The sequence below is a fragment of the Myiozetetes cayanensis genome, unplaced genomic scaffold (assembly GCF_022539395.1).
Source record: "Myiozetetes cayanensis isolate MyiCay16 unplaced genomic scaffold, myiCay2020 scf4, whole genome shotgun sequence".
Classification (NCBI taxonomy): domain Eukaryota; kingdom Metazoa; phylum Chordata; class Aves; order Passeriformes; family Tyrannidae; genus Myiozetetes; species Myiozetetes cayanensis.
In genome coordinates, this window is record NW_026087631.1 from 46,620,885 (window position 1) to 46,643,689 (window position 22,805).

The following is a 22,805-nucleotide window of genomic DNA, read 5'->3' on the forward strand; positions in this document are numbered from 1 at the left end:
TGCTGTGATGCCTGTAGTATTGGACAGCAATGCCTTAAATTAACGAGGAGGGATAGCGGAAAAGAGAGCGAAATAAGCTTATGGGAGTATCAGCCGTTCGCGCCAGGATATGGGGTTCCTCCGCCCAAGCGAAGGGGAGGCGAAAGAGACACTAGTCTGTTGGGAAGATATGTCACTAGAACAAGACAGATCCAAGAACGGTTACAGCCCCCAAAGATTAGAACACAGCTGGGAAGATAGTAGCCCAGCAAGATCGGAGAGTTATGGGAGAGAAAGCGGATCACAAAAGCTGAGTAGCCCACAAGGCTCAGAAACTTACCGGGAAGAGAGTAGTCCTCTCAGTTTGGAGACTAGGTGGGCTTGGGGCTAGAAAATCAGGAAAGAAAGAATAGCCCACCTAAACTGAGAGGAGATTGCAGTACGCCAAGAGATGAAAACACCTCACGAATATCAGGCAGCCCGCCAAGTCCAGGCAGCCCGCCAAGTCCAGGCGGCCCGCCAGGACCAGGCTGCCTGCCAGGATCAGGGAGCACCAGAAAGGGGGGTGGCTTCCCTGAGCTAAGATGCAGTGATGATGATGATGATATAGTTAGCCAGAACAAAAAGGCAGACAACTCACAGAAATTGAGTATAGTCATTCAGATAGAGGATAAAAGAGAGACCTGCAAACGCTATCATTGTACATCAGAACAGTGAATGAGGAGGACCGGTGAGTCGTTCCCTAGCAGACCCACTGGTTAAAATGGAGCTAGGGGAAGGTGAAAAGGAATTAAACTTTTTAATAGATACAGGAGCAACGTTTTCGGTTTTGAATCAAGAATTGGTACCCAAAAGTGATGAATTTGTACAGGTCGTGGGAGCGACAGGCCAACCAGAAAAAGCCTACTTTCTAAAACCTGTTAAATACAAAATTGGGAAACAGATGGGAATTCATCAATTTTTGTATTTACCAAATTCTCCAAAGCCCCTACTAGGTAGAGACCTATTAGAGAATTCAGGGGCTGTAATAAAATTCAATAAAGATAAACTTGAATTTCAAGTGAATGATGAACAACTAATAGCAGCTTTAAGTTTGACAATCAGCTACATAGAACCAAAACCTGAAAGTCATAGCATTGAACGCATTATGAGTGAAGTATACCCACTAGTATGGGCTACTGATGTACCTGGAAGGTCAAAACGAGCAGCTCCTATTAATATTGAGTTATTACCAGGAGCAAAACCGGTAGTAAGAAAACAATACCCACTGAGGTCGGAAGATAGAGAAGGAATTGAACCAATAATAGAGAAATTTCTAGAACTGGGATTATTGGTAGAGTGTGAATCAGATTTCAATACACCAATCCTACCTGTTAAGAAACCGAATGGAACATATAGGTTAGTCCAAGATTTAAGAGCAGTAAACGAAATTACAAAAACTTTACACCCGGTCGTAGCAAATCCCTATACTCTTCTAACCAAATTGAGGGAAAATTTAAAATGGTTCACAGTATTAGACCTAAAAGATGCATTCTTTTGCCTAGCCTTAGCTCTAACAAGCCAGAAAATTTTTGCTTTTGAGTGGGAATCTGCTAAAACAGGGAGAAAGACTCAACTAGCTTGGACTGTGTTACCGCAGGGATATAAAAACAGTCCCACAATTTTTGGAAACCAATTGGCCAAAGAATTAGAACAATAGGAAAGGCCACAGGGAAATGGCACCCTTCTACAATATGTGGATGATTTATTAATAGCAACTGAAACAGAGGAAGAGTGCATTGAATGGACTATTTCTCTACTAAACTTTTTGGGTTTAAGTGGATATCGAGTTTCTCAACAGAAGGCACAACTGGTGCAGGAAAAGGTGATATACCTGGGATATGAAATCTCCAGAGGACAACGATCTCTAGGAACGGCAAGAAAAGAAGCCATCTGTCAAATGCCCAGACCAGAGACGGTGAGAGACCTACGAGCCTTTCTGGGGATGACAGGTTGGTGCCGATTATGGATTTATCAATATGGGGTACTAGCCAAACCACTGTATGACTTACTAAAGGAGGCTACAAGTACCCTGGCCTGGACTCCTGAAGCAGAAGGAGCTTTTAAGAAACTGAAACAAGAGCTCATGAGAGCCCCAGCTTTGGGTCTCCCAGATGTAACTAAACCGTTTTGGTTATTCTCCCACGAGCGACAAGGGATGGCTCTGGGAGTTCTAGCACAGCAGTTGGGACCACACAAGAGAGCTGTAGCTTATTTCTCCAAACAATTGGACGAAGTAAGCAAAGGCTGGCCTGGCTGTCTAAAAGCAGTGGCCGCAGTGATCATAAATATAGAAGAGGCCAGAAAGCTTACATTAGGCCAGAAAATGACTGTGTTGGTGTCTCATACTGTCTCAGCAGTGCTGGAACAAAAGGGTAACCATTGGTTATCACCTTCAAGATTCCTAAAATATCAAGCCATCCTAGCTGAATCAGATGATGTAACCATTCAAGTGACTAACATTGTCAACCCAGCCTCGTTTCTAGAAGGAAGAATTCCGGCAGAACCTATCGAACATGATTGCCTGGAGACGATCGAAGCAGTCTATTCCAGTCGCCCAGATCTCAAAGAAGAGCCATTCGAAGATGCGGACAACTGGTTTTCAGACGGCAGCAGCTTCGTGAAGCAAGGAGTAAGAATGGCAGACTATGCAGTGACCACAACAGAAGAGGTAATTGAATCAAATCCCCTACCTGCAGGGACTTCGGCCCAGAAGGCAGAACTGATTGCTCTTACCCGAGCCCTGGAATTAGCAGAAGGTATGCGAATTAACATTTGGACTGATTCTAAATATGCTTTCTCTGTCATACATGCTCACGGAGCGATTTGGAAAGAAAGGGGACTATTAACTGCCCAGGGGAAAACAATCAAACATGCAGAAGAAATTCTAAGGTTGTTAGAAGCGGTCCAACTCCCAGAGCAGGTGGCCATAATGCATTGTAAGGGACACCTGAAAGGTAACACAGTTCCAGAAATAGGGAATAGGAAGGCAGATGCAGAAGCCAAATTAGCTGCTGCAAAAACTGAAGAAATAACTATAACAGCCTTAATACCGGGAGAATTAGATACAGATTTTCAACCAAATTATCAAGAATCAGATCAAAGATGGATTAAAAAGAACAAGGGTAAATTGTTAGACAACGGGTGGGGACAGTTAGAAACAGGTCAACTAATAATACCTGAAAAATTAATGTGGCAGTTTGTAAAGACAGAACATGAAAAAGCCCATTGGACCTTAGACCCACTCTATCAATATTTACAAACCCGAATAGCAGGACCAAAACTCTTTACTACAGTAAAATACGTCACATCTCAATGTGAGCGATGCCTAAAGAATAATCCAAATACTGGGACGAAGGTACATCAGGGAGCCATAAATCGAGGTAAATTCCCAGGTGAAGTGTGGCAAATTGATTTTTCAGAACTCCCAAGAAAAGGGGGGTTTCGATATTTATTAGTATTAACTGACACATTTTCTGGGTGGCCTGAAGCATTCCCTTGTAGGACAAATAAAGAAAGAGAAGTAACCAAGGTTTTACTAAACGAAATAATACCCCGATTTGGGGTACCGAGAAGTATATCTTCAGACAGAGGTACGCATTTTTGTGCAAAAGTAGTAAGAGCAATAAGCAAGGCATTACAAATTAAGTGGCAGTTACATACGCCTTACCGGCCTCAGGCTAGTGGGCAAGTTGAAAAGATGAATCACCTGATTAAACAACAAATTGCTAAGATATGCCAGGAAACCAATTTGCAGTGGTATCAAGCTTTGCCTATTGCTCTACTCAGACTGAGAGTCAAACCTAGATCAAAAGAAAAATTGAGTCCATTTGAAATTCTGTATGGAAGACCTTACGCTATGCAGATTGTAAATGGAGATGCTGTAGACCAAATAGGTAATTAGTATGTCTATGATTATGTAATTGCTATTGGGAAACATTTTGATAAAAATACAGCTGTGGTGATAGAACATCAACCCAAACAGCCTGATTGTAAATTACATCCGTTTAACCCCGGTGACTGGATATATGTTAAGAATCTCTTAGGAAAACCCCTACAAGAAAAGTGGGAAGGACCTTTCCAAGTGCTGCTGACCACCTTCACCGCGGTCCGGATCAAAGAGCGACCTACATGGATTCATTACTCACGAGTCAAGAAAGCTCCGGAGAATAAGCAAGAGGAAGAAACAAGCGAAACACCAGCATCTGCAGATAGGGTACCAAGCCCCTGAGTAAAAGTCCTGTGTGAATATGGACACGGCACTACCATCAGTGGGATATTTTTACAGGGCATTCCCCAACAGCAACTCAAGTATTCCACTACCTTGTGCACCCAATACTAATCATAACCATAGCTATGCTTTACTAACACTCACAAACATATACCTATGGAGCAGACTGAAATCCTTAATGACAAAAACCCAAACACTTTAGGCAATGATCCAATCTTACCAACGTCCCTTAGAGATTAAAACTTGACGAAAGAATTCGTAAGTTATAAGAAAAGGGGGGAATGAAGCCACTCACTTAAAACTTTGAAACATAAAAGGTTAACACAAAATTGTAAGAGAAATTTCAAAACCTTAACATTAGGAAACTAGGCAGTCCTTGACATAGCAACTCAGCGAATCCTAGAGCAGTCCTAGAGAGATAGCTGCATTCCTCACAGAGATAGCAACTCAGCAAATCGTAGGATGAGCCAAAAGTCAGCCTGACCTTATTGTGTTTGCCAAAACTGCCTTAAAAGGAGAAGATCGAAAGAAAGTTCAGAAGTTTACAGTGAGGAAGACTCACACACGACCCCCGCCCAGAGGAAGGCAACAGGAACTCCAACCGTGAAATCTCCCCAAATTGAAGACTCCGCCCAGACTCCACCTTCATATGAATATTACAACTAGATGTTGCAATTTAATGAATATGTATGATTGTGTTGTAATCCTATACTCAAAAACTGTATAAAAGAGCTATGCTGATTGTACACGTCGGAGCTCTTTGCCCAGGGCGACCTGGAGAGCTACCCCAACGCGTTGTAATAAAATACCTCCTGCTTTAAAGAAACAAACTTTGTCTCTAAAGCAGTCTCTCTGTGCCTTTTGGGGCAAAATTTCGGCATCAATCACTAATTGAAAAAAATTCAGAACAGAATACAGACTCAAACCTACATGAATATATTTTACATTCTTCTTTTTACACTGACTCTCAGGCTACCTTTACACTGCAGAAGATTAAAAGCACAGACATCCTCCTCACTAGAAGAATGCCCATAGAAGGCAACTTCTAAATTGCATTCCCAGTACCAGGGATGACAGGTTGCCTCAAAAGTTCTAACTTGTGTAGCCAGCTCCTGACAACTGTGAGGGTCCTATTTCCTCTAAGTTATTTCTGACTTAAAGCTGGCCATCATAAATTTGTTATATCAGCACCAGTGATTACTGGAGTCTAATAATTTCTAATATATATTTTTTTAAAATTAACATAAATGTTTATTTCTGATTAATTTTTATTCTCATTCACAATCAAAATTGTTGAGATTTTTTTTTTAAGTGTTTGGAGTTATTTGGAGCTGGTTGAGAAAATTCTTCTCTCGCCAAGGAAATGCTAGGCTTTGTTTCATATTTTCCTGCATGTTTGGTTTAACATTCTTTATGACAGATGCCACCTGTGCCCTGGGAAGCACAGTGCCTGTTGCCAAGGAAACAACACTATTCTCTTGCATTCTCTCCTCTTCCCTCCCCCTCTCCTTATTCCTATGCCTCAGCATCAAGGGCAAATTGAAAAACGTTTCCATGATTGATAACATAAAAATAACACCTTCAAATACTTGCACAAAGTAGCATAATATTCCAGTAATATCACAAATTTGGAAGATCTCTTAGCAGAAGTGCAAATCATAAATTGTGACTTTTCATTAAAACTTTGCCATAAATACAGCAAATCAAAAGAATAATAATAGATAGCAGGGTATTTATAAGCATTACACTCCTACAAATGCAAACTGTTGATCCTGTTCAAACACAGAGAGAGAAAGATGCTCTGAAGAAAAAAGGTCTTCACCATAACTGCCTGCAGCCCAGTGGAACAAATTGATTATAACTGCATGTAGCCACAGGTACAAAGATTTTCCTTAACAATATAGCCAAGATTTAGTAGCCAATTACTTGTAACAACAACAACAAAAACTTAGATCCCAACCTAAGCAGTAAACCTGGATCAAAGCAAAGTCAGCATTCTTATCATGATGGGTTTCCTATATGCTCCTTGGTTCCCATAAGCCCACTTCTACTTGTCTGAGCACCTAAAAGAGAGGTGAACCAACCTTATCTGTAGATGTCTAACCCCATTTCCCAGAGCCAGAGGAATACACCTCATTATCACACAGCGTCATCATTATCACACAGTATCTTCTTGAGAAACAAAACTAGTTCCCAAATATTGTACAAAACAAAAATGGAAGAAAAGAGGAGACCAGGTTCCATTTAGTCATTAATACAAAGTCACTGAATAAAAACCAAATACAGAAACAGACCCAGAAATGGATATCATTACTCTGCCTCTAGAGAAATCATAGCTTAACTATTCATGACTTCAACAATAACTGCATTCATTTCTGGTTCCAGCAGATAGAGCTTGAATTGCAACCAGATAGTAAATGTTGTTTTCAAATTTTTCTATGCCATTAGGAAATAGAAGACAGAGGTGTTCCCTGGGCTGTGGGTGCACAGCTGTGCCTGCTCTGCCCAGGCTCACTTCCTTTCCAGGCACCAGTCCCAGCCCTGTCCCCTACAGCGCTTCCTGCATGTGAAAGTCACAATACATTTGCCTCAACGGTTGAATGTGCAACACAGAACAGTATTCTGTTGCTCCCCACTGCTGATCAGGGAGGTGGAAGAAATGGAAGAGAATAGTCTTTTACTATGAAGAAAGCTTTCCCAAAACTCTTTTGCAAAAGCTTTTAGTTTTCTCTGTTTAAAAACAAACCAAAACAGCAATGTAGCAGAAAAGAGACATAACTTATTGATGTGCTGCATGTTGTGCTCAGGTATTTTGTACCTGTAGGTGATAATATTTTCAAAAAGGACAGTATCCCAAATAAGAATATGTTGCATTCATAGAGGGTCCTAAACTACACTGAAAAAATGTGGATCATTTAAAATAAGCATTTAATGCAAATAACTTTCATTTTTAAGGGACTTCTTAAATATATAATAATCAAACTGGGCAGCTAAACAAAGGCACATATAGTATATGAATGTAGAAAGACCAGGCAGGTTCAGGAAACCTGGGCTTTGCTGCTTTCTCTTACACAAGATCAGTGATGCCCTGTGTGCATGAAGTTCTCTGTGCAACTAATTTAATTGAAAATTAAAAAAAAAAAAAAAAGTTACACTTTTCAATAATTGTTTTCACAGTTATCAGTGGAACCTTCACAATAGCTAGATACATATTTCACTTACTGAAGTATATCACTGCATACAGTTCCAACTTGCATCTTGGATCGTGATCTTGTATCAATGAAGGAAGGAAGACTTACATTCACATGCTTATCTAAGCCCATTGTCTGACTTTGAACTCTAAGTGCAGCACAAAATATTGCAAAATATACACATTTCTATGTTTGAAAAAAAGACAGCTCTAATAACTTTACTAAAATTCCAGTGGAAATGATCATATTATCTTGCACTAAATAACAAATTTGTTGCTGTCTTTGCAGGAAACATGGTAAAGCCAAAAGTAAGCTACAAGATTCTTTAAGAGAATGTGTTTGAGTTAAAACATGCTATTTTGAAGTCAACACAAATTACAGTAATGTCTGATGTGAATTTTGAAAAAGAAGGAATCTGAGGTGTAGAATGATGTTAACACCATAACAGGTGCTTCTACTTTTTGAAATAATGGAGAGGAGAAAACTATCACTTCAATCAAAAAATGTATTTTCAATGTTCTCTTCTAATTATAAAAATTGACAGAATGCTTATTTTTATTGTTATTAGATCTCAAATTAAATTTGCTTATGGTAAAGAGCATGACATTGAAACCTCTTTCTTGTGCCTGCTCTGTAAACCATGATTTAAACAGCTCAAATTAAAATTAATGTGGGGGGGGGTTATCTCCAAATTTTAATGGGGAGCGTAAAAGTACATTTATAGAATGAAATCTCCAATATATGACACAGCCACATGCTTCTCAGTAACAAATTTTACACTAGTCTTACCAACTCTCAATTTATGTACGTGCTTCTAAAGAGATACTCTTAAGTTGACTGATCTTTTAAGAAATGTACATAAGAAGTTCCAAGAGATCACAAGCACCTTGTTAAAGTTAGCAGTGCACTAGAGCAAGAAACTAATTTTCTTCCCATCTTTGCCCTTTTGAGTACCAGACAGAGACAGTGAAAATGTTGTGAATCCCAGCTGAGATTGTGAAGTGGGGTGAAAAGGTGATGGAGAGATTTAAGGCTAAAGTGTGGCAGCAGCGGTTAGGAGCTGGCTTTCTCAGATTTTTTTATAATATTTCTGAGGTCATATATGAAGTGAATAGCAATATTAATTCATACTCATACACATGTCCTGAGTATGAATTATAAAATGCATTTCATGAAGACAGAAATTATTCATTAAATATCATCAACTCAAGAGCATTTATGATGAAGTCCAGTTTTTATGGAATTTTAACTCTTTTCTTTCGCAAGACAGTCATGGTGCCTATACTTAATGCTCTAACAAAAATATTACTTATTCTGACAATTGCAAGTTTGGAAGAAGTTTGGAATTGCAAGTTTATTTAAGATTTGTTCTAGAAGTCTGGAACAAATCAACTTCTCAAGCAGAATTTAATGGAGATGAGCTTCTTTAACTATATTTTCTCTACTGGATCTCCTGACATACTGTGTGATCTCCAATGACAGTGGTGTGTTCATGTCTCCACTGGTATGTTCAGATGTGTAACAGCACTTTACAAAATTAGTCACTTTTCACATGACATGGTATATTTAATTTGATGGACTAGCAAACCTGACAATGAATCAAGTGGATAATACCTGCATATGTTTTGAAATTTGTTTATACAAACTGAATATTCTGCATGTTGATTATTATCTTGGGTTTATAATGTTTCATTTCAAAATACTCTCAGTAAATTAAATACAGTAAAGTGTATATAAAGTGTATTTACACTGAAATATAAAGTTTTGTATGTCCTTCCATCATTTAGGGTCCTACATAGATATAATTTTAAAAAGTGATTTTAATCTCTTTTACTTTGCAACAAAATCAAGTTATAAAGAGAAATAAGCAAATTATAAGATTAAGTTAATTGTTAAAATCCTTAACAGAAGGTCAAAGAAACTATTATTTCAGTAAGTATTTCCTTAAAAAAAACCAAGCACACTAATATTTCAAAAACCAGTACATTTGCAAAGTATTGTTGTGCCCATATTTTAGCTCATTTAAAATAATGATATCAACACATGTAAAATTAATAAGCACAACACCAGAATATTTCTATTAAATATTTCTACCTTTTTATCAGTTATGTATCTAATTTATTCTACAAGTGAAAACAGTAATGACTAGAAGTAATATTTTCATATAGTTTCAAACCCATTAGCTCATAATTCCATTACAAAATTTTTTCTCTTTCTGGTAATATTTTTCACAGTCGTAGATGATGAAAATAACCTGCTAATAATCGAATGCATATGCCCAACCAGTAATTTTATTTACTTGCTACTTACTCCGTCCAATTAAAGGAATATTTATTTTTTATTCCTTAAAGTTAACAATGTTAACATCCTTTCATCATAAACCATAGATTGTTCACAGCAGAAAATTATATAATCAGATCCAAGTAACCAAGCTATCTTTTCTTTCTTTCTTTCTTTCTTACATATTCCAGTCTTGTCAGCAGGTCGTGTTGAGAAGCTGAGAAGAATAAATCTAAGTATACTGTGAACAACAACACTGAACCAAATTATCTGCTTCTAGGTGAACAAAACTCCCACTGAAAACACGTCAGTAGATGATTTTGTCTCTTAGGACAATGGAATTTGTTCTTATAATTTAAAACAATTTTTTGTTTCTTATGCAGTAGCTCAAAATATGTGAATGTTTATACTCTGCTGCATTAAGGGAGCCCTGTTGTTCTTTGGTAGTGTATGTTCACATCATTCGTGTCCATTAACTCTGACACATACTTTCAACATACTGTATCACATTTAACTGCTGAATTGCTACAGCAAAAGAAATGTGCTGACAGGGTCTTAACACTTTGTATAACTAAAAGGGCCTTGGGGAAGATTCAAGGGTGTTCTTAACATTTTCTTCATTTTGGGGATTTTTTGGAGGGGAATTGGTGGAAAAAAGAGCCATTTCCTTTGCACAAAAACTGAATACATGCAGTTATTGAAGAAAGTGTATCTTACCAGTGTAGCTGCAACTTTATGAATGATGAACGTTCAGGTCATCAAATGTCTTTTGACTTTATTTCTTGGATTTATCAACAGCAGTGTGCTGCTTCTTTTTATTACTTCTGTTTTCAAAAATAATCTTTAAAGTTTACTGATGCATTGAGGACTATCAGCACACAAGAAAACAAGCATTTAAATTATTTAATACCTATTTAGATAATATTTAATATATATTTTAATATATGGCATTATGAAATGCAGTCTATTGCCTTGACAATCAGTACACATTACTTTTCACAATTTTTTAACTTTTACTTTTTTCACAAATGGATTTCTGCCTGCTTGCAACTTCCATCTCATAATGTATAAAGTGGATTGCTAAGATGATTCACCTAACAGTACTAAAAAACTGTCTTAGTTCTCCTGGATTTCCATTCCTCTTTGCTTCCTTTCACTTTATGATGTTTCTACACCGATTAGTTTATAATTTATGTACTTCATACTCACATTCTCTGTCACAATTCACACACAGTTGTTTCAAATAAATATTTGTCTTGCTCAATCAAGATACTTTCATTTCTTTAGACTGAATTTTAAGTTTACAATGTACTGAAAGTAAAAAAAAATTATAGACAGTTGTCCATACTCAAAATTGATGATGGGCAAGCAAGGTTGTATATAAACTTTGTAATAAAGACTGCTGAGGATTCTCAGGGCATTTAAAAAGTAAAATTTTTTTATATAAGCTGTTTCTGTAAATACATTTCAGGATCAAAGGTAGCCTGCACCTTTCCCTTATCTCAATATACTCCTTGAGTTCAGGGTATTGGTGTCTCGCTTTTCCAGACATTATATAGTTCTGAAAATCTAGGAAAATATAGAGAATTCTCTGACAATACTTGATAAAGGATAAACTATTATTTCAATATTTAAAGTTGAATGGTTTTTATTTCAGTGTTTACTCCTCTTTCCTTTTTTATCAGAGCAGATTCTTGCATAAATCTTTGCGCTACTACATCAGTTAACCTTTAGGAACTCTGAAGGACTTAAAGTTACAAAATTCTTTCTGAACCACAGTTGGGATCATTGTCTCAGCCTGTCAACTCTGTGCATTACTAAGGACATAATGAAAACAAATACTTCTTCCCTTCAAAGATAAAACTTGTCAACTTAGCTTTTTTCCCTCGATACAGTTCCAGATTTCACAGTCTGGTGGGTTAAAAATTTTTTAAAGATGCTTTTACAAAACAGCAAATCTAGCAAGTCTGGCAAACCCTGAAGGCAAGAGAGCTCAATAGGACATTTAGCAATATCTATTATTATGACAATATTAGAAAATGTCCACCCGCCTAACCCTTAATATTCTTCCTGGAAAGACTCCTGAATGAGGAGTAGGAAATTTTATTTCTTTGCTTCTTGATTGCCTCTTACAAATAAGTTATGTAGGTGCGCATAGCAACAACTCAAATAACAATATTTACAGAAAAAAAACTTATCATGGAAAGAGAAGGAAACTAGCATATAAATATGCATGATTTTTGAAACAGAAAATAATTTGAATTGTTATAAACAGTAATCTTCAGAAATAAAGTATTTTTTTTCCTTTCTCATAAATCATGTCTGTTTGCATTGACTTTAAGTGCAACATCGTTTAGACAATTATTCTTATCAGTTATTTTCTACGTGGTTAGGACCACATTCCTTGATCTGACTCATGTAAATATATCTGTAAAATAAACGTAAAATTTCAAAGAAAATTTTTATGGCAAACCTGTATTAATTGCTCTAAATAACCAAGCAGAGAAAATCTTAGGGGCATCCTACAGCAGGGGGAGCTCTAAGACAGACGGTGCGATCTAATATTGCACCACAATCAGAAGCGCTATGTGGGAAGGAATGCAGGCGAGAGGGATTTGACGACGAAACAAAAATCAGAAACCATTTTCAAAACATATCTGAGATATAAACAGAAAAGAATTCACCGAGGTTAACTCAAAATATGATGCAAAATACAGGACCTTATTTTATGGAACTATCAGTTCCTACTTAGAACTATAGCCTGAGGTGAGAAGGAGGTTAAAGGAAAGTCAATGATAAACATAAAAAGTTTCAGAAAAGCAAGCTCGGAATGTATCAGTGAATTCTTCTTATAACAACAATAACAACAAAAGCATTTGAAGAACAAATATCTTCCTTTTCCTGAAATGCTTAACAAATAATTTATATCTCAGTAAACTACATTAGATTTTGTTGGTGTCTTCACTTTGATTTTGCACTTCTTTAACTGGTAACTTGAAGATTTCTTTTCAAGACTCTTGGAATTTTTTTCAAGCTTTTTTTGTTTTTGTTCATTATGATTATTGTCTTACACATTAGCCTTAGCCCTGGGGTCAGATAGTACAAAGAAAATAAATCTGAATGCCTAGTCAATTGAACAATTATGTAGATAATGTGAAATGTGATAAATTTCTCAGAATTTTTCTGGTGAAACCAAGTATTTTAGACAAATCATAAGTGAGAATGGAAAATTTTTCTTCAGAAGATGAAGGCCACAGATCTCCATTTTACTGCAATACCATTACCCCTGATTTCAGAACTAAAAGCAATATACAGTTAATAAGAAACTGTATGCATTCTAGTGTCCTAATAAAAATTTGAAATTTTAAGTTATGTGTGTAGACATAAATTAAAAATGGCAAATATAGAGAAATAATAAAAAAGCAGTATGTAAAAAATGCTATCAATGTACATTTTGAAAGTAGCAAGGAGCCACTGGTAAAAATTCATCTACATCAGTATTGGTTTCTTTTTTGTTTTGTTTTTGTTTGTTTGTTGTTTGGTTGGTTGGGTTTTTTTAGTATGTTGCACACAATTCTTCTAAAGATTAAAATGTATCCCAAACAGGAACATGAAAACTATAGAAACTGGAAAAACTATAGTAACAAAAGGCTTCTTGATTCATGAGCCAAGGCAAAATAAGATCTGACACAATGAAATTTAATTACAGTTTTTCCCACATTAACTAGGAAATGATTTACACATTTCAAGGAAATAACTGAAAAGTGCAAAATTGATGAATACCTTCATAGATACCTCTATGAATGGCAACAACAACTATAAATAGGAAATATTGTAAATATGTGTAAGAAGCCAATGACATTAAGGATCTATTTATTAATATTTCTCATCCTGAAAGGGTCATTTCTTAGCCTCAACAGCTCTAAAACAGGCCATGGCCACCATTCTGTTTCCCCTCAGGACAGGTTCTAAAGTCCCAGATATTTCTGACAAGAGTACTCTGTGAACTGTTATGTGTATGTGGGTGAGGGAACTCCTCACGTGGACTCTGCAGTAAATTAGCTGGCATTTGGAAGCTTATCTAACTATACCTCTCCTGGTAGTAAAATGTTAATATTGGTTTCTAAAAATATCTGGTATCATTTGAAATCCACTACTGCATTTGACTCTATAATAATCTCCCACAGCAGTGAATCACACAGACCAATTAAAACATTGTTTCCTGAATTTCTCTTATAATTTTCTTGCATCAGAAGGTATACAATGTCCTTTTCTGTTCTTTCTCTAGGACAAGGCAAGAGGCAGATTATAGCCTCTGTAGTTTTTTAATAACTCTGAAAATTACATACTAGTAACCATAGGCAGTGAGTGGTCCCATAATTCTAGTGATGATGGTTTTTCAAATTTGAGACACTGCATAGGAATTCTGCAGAAATCCCAGATATAAAATTATAACTTTGCAGTTGAGGATTCAGTTTCAGTGCTGGAGATTTCTCCTGCCTAAACATCCAGCGACTAAACAAGGATGTCAGATATAATACAAGATCTAACATGTATGCATCTCTCACATATATACATCTTCCTGGAAATTAAAGCTGTTTGAACTGCAGAGAGCATTTCTGCCACTGAGAGATAAGCTTCCAGTTTTAAAAGAGAGACTACAGAGCCCAAGAGAGATGTGACAAGACCTATGGGCCTAATTTGCAAAACACATATATTTCCGCATGGAGAAAGCTTAATAAAAAGCTTTTGATAAAATCAACAAAAAGTAGATGCTGCCTGTACTTAAGCTGACCTGCAGAGCACTTTAAAAGTGGGAAGAAAGGACACAGATCCCTGTTTAACTCTAGCACAGAAGTGGGATCAGAGACTACATTTCCTTTGGACACTCCTATCTTTCTTCCCACCACCCTATCCCAGCTTCAAGACAATGAATTCATTATTAGAAATATACAAGTAAATTTGGCTTTGAACAGTAGAAACAAAACAAAACAAACCCTGATGGATCTACTATATACAGTAAAAATACTGAAAAAAACCCCAACACGGCGAATCAACAGTATTAATTTTCTAAATTACAATTTATATTCCAGTAACTCCTACAGGAGTAATTGTACTTATTACTGTCTACAAATATGTGAGACTGCTGCAATTTAAGGGGGAAAACACATAAAGTAACTTGCCAGCTAGACAAGTGAATCAGTAATGGAGATTTGATTAATTTATGTGTTTTATATTTTTAGCTATTTAAATAATAAAATATGATTACAGCTACTAAATTTCTCATTTCAAGTTTTTCACAAAAGAATAAGAACATAACAGTAAAAAAGAGCTACTAAAACTCTAATGCTTTACTTCTCTGCTGGAGATCAGAATATTCTGAAATTAAAAGGTGGTAAAGAAAGAAGCTATGGTTTGCTGAGCCAAGGAGTTAAAGATATCAGATGACTGAGTGAATTCTACTCCCACCCTTGCAGGTGAAAAATTCCTGGAAAGCCAAGACAGAAAAATCAACATATATATGTTCCTATGAAATACAGGTGTGTGAGAGTGAATGCACATGTAAGAGATAAAAATTACATCTTAAATATTTGCATTTACACCTTTTCAGAACATCAAAGATAAACATAAGAAGGGAAAAAAAATGCAAAGTACATCTTCAGTTGCTCAAGAAAGTTATGACCATTAAATAGGTTTCAGAGTGCACCTTAGATAACTTCTTGACCTAATTGCCTTTGCTTTCAAGTTTTTGGCTATTTTTGATCAGCAATAACCCACTTAGTTGAAGTGGGCAGTAAGATGAAAAATATTTTAATTCACTGGATAATCAAAACCATCACATCCATCAAAACGAAATAAAATCAACAGATAAATTGCTAGTAGTCTAAGTTGAGGGTGGGAAACTGAGTAATTGTATAATCTTTGGGCTCTTTCAGTTCTGTCACTGCAGATACTGCAGTTAGAGTTAGGTTTACACAACCCTCTTTTTTTAATTTTTTTCACACCTAGAAAATTTGACACACCCTTGCTCTAAACATCTAATGAATTCAGTGGCTTTGGTAAATAGTGCGATACATAGCAGTAAGAGAATGCACAGTCATTGTTTACTTTGTGATCTACGGTAAGTTCAAACTTTGCCTTAGAATATGATTCTATGAACCTGATTAATACGAGGTGCTTTCAGGTTTCCCTATATTTTCTTCTCACAGTTTGCCTCAATTTTCTAAGATTTATTGTGTTTAACAGTCAAAATATATTTTTCATGTTTACCCACACAAATAATTGACTATTTTGTCCACTCCAGTGAAACTAACCTAACATATATTTTTATCCACTTACCCCAGAATCAAAAAAGTACTTCTAATGAAAATTATTAAATGTGGCAGAAAGGTAATGCCATATATTCTGAAGCTAGTTGTCCTTTCCAGATCACTACTACTATATATGTGAGCCTGCCAGATGCTACTGTATGCTGCATCCTGCTGCCCCAGGCACAAGGGATTGCTGGGAAGGGTAAGGATCCACATGCTGTAGGGCAAAATGGCACTTAGCAGTGTAGCCAAAATATGTCTGAGATACATTACAGCTACCTTGATTCAGAGCAGCACGACTTTGAGATGAAGGCTAAAGCTGGTCCACAGTGTTTCATTATTTATCATTGTTTCATTAATTATCTATGTTATTTTAAATATACAAGGTTATTGATTTTTTTATGCTGACTTAAAGGTAAAATAGAAGAACTATTCAGAGTAAAACCTAAAATCTATTCAATCTGACAACTAAATCTTTAAAAATAAGTGTTGAGAAATTGAATAAGTTCATCACAGTTCAGGCTAAATATGCATCATACAGTTTAAACCAATTTTGGTTAATTTTTTTCTGTATTTTAAGAATATTTATTATCTATGTTGAAGATCAAAAAAATGCTCAAATAGATCTGTCTTACAAGTATTAGTATCATAAGAAGTTTAACAAATTATTAGCAATATTTAAAAATTCTGCTTCAGTACAGTAAAAAGGATGAATTCCTAACTAAATAATTCAAAAGTCTTCCTCATTTTCTAGTCAAATGAAGCAATGTTTTTCTGGCTGCTCTTTATCACAAAAGGAGTATTGCAAATACCAAGAGAGTTAACTATACAATAATACTACTCACATGCTTATCTCCAAGCCAGAGAGCATATTCACACACTTAAAATCAGTATTTAGTGAAGCTATCTCCTTGTTTTCCTAGGAAACAGTATCAAGAACTGAAGATCCTTGTTGGGGAATACTGTACTTGCCATGTTATGTAGTCTGAAAGTTCTTCCTAACATTTTCAGCACTCCAGGTACACATATTACATAAAATAACAGCTGAAATCTCTCCATTGCTGAAAGTTTTACAGTTTGTCATTACTGAATACTTTGAAGCCATTACGATCCAAAAGCAGACAAAAAATATAATTCAGAGTTATAGTAAAAGATGCTATCAGGAAATATTTGGTAGAGAATAATCAGGAGCAAATGAAATTTAACGAAGTGTGTTTGTGAAACTATGTGAAATAATACTTAAATAAGTGATGTTTTTCATGAACTGCAGAATAACTATAAGAGCACAGGGTTCTGGAGAGGGCAGATAATACCAATACAGAAAAACGAGAAGGAGCTAGCTTAACTTCAATACAAAAAGCAAACTGCTCATTAGTTCACAAGAATCTAAAGGATAAGATTATAATAAACAGCCAAAATAGTTTCAAATCTTGTGAGATCATTGTGGCTTTCTCTGAAAAAATGACCAGTCAGATATAGGTTGAAACTGGAGGCTGTAGTTTTCATCTATCTTGAATTTAGCAAATCTTTGGATACTGCTTTATGTGACATGCACGGGGATGCAATAGGAATATCCGTTAGATTCAATCAATGTTTGGCAGAAGCAGATATCATGGACAAAAGTAAAAACAGGTAACAACTTCTGTCAAGTAGTAAAAGCACATATTGAATGAAGTCCTAAAGATTACATAATGTTTCCATTTCTGACTTGAAATAAAGCAAGAAGTGATTAAGAGCTAAAGAGTTGATTTTATAAGTAGAAATGGGATGAAAAAAATTAAGAGAGATGGATTAACATATAAGTGATCTTAATAACCTAGAAGAAGCAAGAAGAAGCAAAGAAGAAGCAAGCTCTGAGTAAAATACTTCTGGAATATAATCAGAACTACTAAGTTCAAAGAAGAAATTAATGTAATGATACATTGGATAACTGTTCAGTTTCACCCAACAGCAGTCTAATTAGTGTTTCAGTACAGGAAATTTGAATTTTTGAGAAAGTAGTAGAAATGATTATCTGCAAGGAATGAGCAGCAATCCTATTCTTTAATGTGGAAAAGTCTCTGGATTTAACAATTTAACAATTTGGGGTAGTGTTTTAAGAAAAGTGTAGAACAGTAACAGTAACATCCCTCGAACACCTAAAGCCACTGGTTCATCAGCAGCATTCAAAAGATCTGTGTACTGTCATACAAGTTTGCCACCCCACGTTATACTGGAAGATCTATACAAAACACGTGTTCTGTAAGGTCCATTTAGCATAACCTTCTTTAGGCCTTAATACAAAATGTTCCAATAAGCGAAGATGCTACAAACACCCCATAAAGAAAGGCAATTTCAACATCTAAGACCAGGAAAAACCTGACAACAGCTTTTGGTGGCTCCTCCAACACTGTAAATAAATACACTGATTGATTATTCTTCATGTTCTCTGAGCTTAGACAAGAAACTTGAATAATTTGCAGCCAATGTAATTTGACATAAGTGCCTTTTTAAAGATAATGATGGCCAAAAACTGCAGCAGATTTTCCTGTTCACTGGATATTATACACAACAGGTCAAGTAGGTTACTTAAAAACTTCATCAAGTGAACCTGCATCAAACTATTACATAATGACCTTTTCAGTTACCTTCCTCCCTATCATTCTGGTAGAAATAACATCCATTCAATCCAATTTTGAAATTTATTTTTCAGGCAATCAATATAAATAATATAAATAATACATGGATATAATACAATATTAAAGGAACACCTGTAAATTGGATGATAAGTGGAATAAATTACACAGGTAATCAGAAGTTACAGAACGGTAAAAACAGACGGTATCCCCAAAGGCTTCCCACTGTTACCAGCACTGTTATTCTTCTGTACTATTACACACTTTAGGACAATAAATCTACTCTGCTAGCTGTGGAACAGAACAGCAACAAACTCAATCACTATCTCAAAGCTCTTAGACTCTAAAGAAAAGAAATGGACATAGACAGACCCTGATGAATTAATACATCCAGGAAAACAAGATAATGATGTAGTACTGGTCAGCATGGTAGGGAGCAGGCATAGCATATCAGAAGGCAAGTAATAGTTTAAATTTTCTGTATGTTGTGGTACCAAGAGTGGTCAAAACACCTACTAAGCACCTATGCAACATTTAGCAATAGAAAAGATTAGTTACTTTTCTGAGCTTTAATAGGCTTGGTTGACATTTAGCAATCATACCATAAAGGCAGAAAAAAGAGAAGCAGGTAAATTAATTTTTCATTTCCATTTGACTGCTTCTGAAAATAATGCCTTTTTTTGGACTTTCTTCAGACTGTTCTCATGGAAAATTAAAATACTGACTGCCAAGCAAGGCACTGGAGATTTTGATTCTCCCCTCCAGTTTAGGTACATAATTTCCTGTATCAAAATCAATAGGCATTAGGCACTTTAACAGTTCTGTACTGCACTCTGGCCAGAATAAAAAATGCTGATAAAAAGGTCACAGATCCTAGGTGTGTTAGTAGTCTGTATGTAAAAAGACTTGCCCTTTTATCACTCTTATTTTCTCCTTTATTGCTTATTTCTGTGATACTTAAATTGCTCTTGTGTTTTGTCACTATTTAGTAACAGACCAGCTGATAATTTTAGATTTGGCCTAAATTTTCCAAACAGGATAGGCTGTCAATTGTCTCAACTATTATTGTGTGGATATCACTTCAAAATTCATGTTTATATATTCAAATTGGAGAGTAAAAACTCATATAGGAGAAGTTGTTAGACTCAACTATACATTGAAAACAAGAATATGAGAAAAACATATTTTCATTTCCTCTTTTTATGTAGAAATAGTGAATGGGAAAATTATTTAAAAATATTCATCTGACCTCTGAAATTTTTATTAAAGAAATGATGACAGAAATTCTGGTGAAGCTATGAGATGAAGGCAGTCTAAAAAGTAATGGAGCTGGAAAGTATCATAACAAAGAAGTGAATGACTGCATTTAAATCGAAATGTGCTTACATGACTTACTAAATCACAGTAAGTATTTCTTTTTCTTTTCTGTTTCTTTTTTTTTTTCTCTCCCAAATATATGGTTTAAAATCTAGGCTAAATTACATATAATTCTTTACTATTTCAGTAGACTCCTAGGCTATGTATGCAGAAATTAAATGAATATGCTATACTTATATAAAATTCATTATTTTTCAAAAGATAGCAGAATCTGAAGAAAACAACAAGGTTGTTTAAACTCAAAATTATGATGAAAAATACGAATAGAGAGAAAGAGAACAGTTCCATTCCAAATACTTCTCCAGTTAATTTAAAAATAAGTACAAATTCATTTAAAAATAAAGAAGTCTGTTAAACATAATAGAACAATACAAGGAAACCACTCTGGCACCAACTTACTCATTCTAGGACTATAAAAGGTGTAGAGAACCCAAGCATACATCCTGCATGTGGTTTTCCTTGCCATTATTTGCTTGAGGAAACGTTCCTGACTACTGTATAAAGCCTGGCCAGTTTTCATGCAGAGCATTAGGATGTAGGATTATGATGGAATTCTTAACATTATAAAAGGCACAAAAAAAAAACACAAGAAAAGGACACTTGCTCTGCAGCCTGCATATTGTTCTTCAGACAGACAAAAGAGTAGGAAAATCTAAATAGTCTGCTAAATAGACTATAACAAAATATAACACTTGCTCTGTAGAACCATGTTACATGTACTTGGAATTTGTAGAAAATCACTGGTCCAACCAATTTAAGCATGTCACTAAAGGGTTAAAAATACAGAATATTTTAAACAATTTTTTGCATCTCTAAAGATTTTATCTGAAACACTTTTTAAAATCCTCAACTCAAGGATGACAATGAGAAAATTGTCACTGGCCTCAGCAGGATCCTGAGGTTTTACCTCAGATCTTTGAAGAATAATTTAAGACATTATTATAAAATCATAATTTGAAGTAATTTTCCTGTAGAATATCACTAATCATGTACAATTCCACCATATATATATAATTTCAAGCTTCTGAGTCAAAGTAGAACACAGAGAACAGAAGAAGTGAATTTCAGGGGTGTACAGTCTCTGTAAAAAGCCATCTTTTCCATTAATGTAGTTCAAATTTCTTTTCAGGGCTGCCTTGAAATGTCAGCTGTTCCCAAGTAAGGAGAAACATTTCTACACAAACTCTGAGAGAAACTAAAAGAGGTCTTTTCAGGCAACGGCACTGTAGATGCTTTTTACTACATTTTGCAGCTGTCATTTCAAAACCTCACATTCTTGGCTTATTAGGTAATTGCCTTCATGTCAGTTATTCTCTGCTCCAGTGTAAAGGTGACTTCCATGCAAAACAAGTTATCTACTCAGATTATTTTAAAAACAGAAGCGATTGCTTTCATGGATTTTCTTATATAATTAATTGAAACAGACTATTACTTGACTAATTTTAAAAAGCCAACTTTACCATTAATTGTTGTTATAATCTGAAGGACTTCTTGTTTCCCTTCTGATACTTGAATTTTAGGATTTTTTTCATAAGCATACTTTTCCTGTTGCCAAAGTTACTTTTCAGATTGGGCATCTTATTTCTATTTTTTTCTCCTCTTAAGAGAAAGCAGCTTCTTCATTTACTGTTTAATACCTAACCCTTTCCTTGTGCTGAGTTTCAGATGTAATTTACTTCTAAAATTAAACCTTTCCATTTTTAAAAATAATTTTCATTTATGAATTGTGGATAGACAATTATAAAGATTTCAACAGAGAGTACTTAATCAACTGTTGTTCCAGTTTTCTAATGAACAGATAAGATGAGAAAATATGCACATTTATTGTTATCTTGAAGTTTCATACAACAGAGAGCAACGCTAATCAGCACATTTTTCTACAAAGCTGCAGCATTTCTGCAAAGTTTGGTAGAATTTCATTTTCCATCATATCACTATGCAGTCTGACAAGACCTTGAATTTCTTTCTAAACCTTCAGCTAAGAAAAATAACTGTGCAAGAATCTCAACTCTTAGTTTTACAGGCCATTGCCAGCTTTACTAGGGAAAACTTGAAAATGAAATGCAATGCTGAGCCTGTTTCATGTCTGTAGTTTCCCACTGTAGTAGGCCAGCATGAGCAATTGTGGGGATCCAGGGTGGTGAGTGAGTTTCCAAGACTGGAAAGAAAGAGGACAAGCTGCTTGGGAAGCAGAGGCTGCTTGGACAGCATCTCTCCTCCTCTTCCTCACACAGACACACACAGAGCTGCATCCACTCATATGACAGTGGAATGGTGGAAGATGGCTCTGTGTGTGAACAGTGATCCTTTTAAACAGCAAATTTATTACTCCCCGCTCCTTGGGGGTAGTAGCCAGGGAAGCAATTTCATCATTCTAGGGCACACAGCTCAACTCACCAGCTGGAATATATTACAGTTTTTGTTCTGCAATGACAAATTTCATCTGCACTACTGAGAAGCCTCAAGCATCAACCAAACAGCAAATAAAAGGATTTTTGGTTTGGTTTAGTTTTTAAATCCAACAGTATTATAGACAAACTTTGTATATATATTTTTTTTGTTAATTTTTGATCCCTCAAGGTTGAAGTACTATTGATCACAATTTGTGAGGCTGAGTGCTTGTAGTCTTTTCACACAAAATGAAGACTTTGCTACATAGCACAGAATTGATTATAGAAGTTCCTCTTTCCTCACCTCCTTCACTGCTCAAGTTTTCACCACTTGCAAAAAGATGAAAAAACAAAAAGCATTGAAAAGGGAACACAAAAAACAAAGTAGCAAC

General features: G+C 35.6%; 2 protein-coding genes across 5 annotated transcripts in view; one reads left to right on the forward strand and one right to left on the reverse strand.

Annotated features, from left to right (window-relative positions):
* PDE4D (phosphodiesterase 4D) overlaps nucleotides 1-22,805 on the reverse strand; it is a 388,091-nt gene that overhangs the window by 233,014 nt on the left and 132,272 nt on the right. The gene's annotated exons all lie outside the window — the stretch shown is intronic.
* Nucleotides 317-3,937, forward strand: LOC126647627 (uncharacterized). Its single transcript, XM_050330050.1, is given in 1 exon segment — nucleotides 317-3,937. A coding segment is annotated over 1 exon segment (3,180 nt). The 5' UTR covers nucleotides 317-742; the 3' UTR covers nucleotides 3,923-3,937.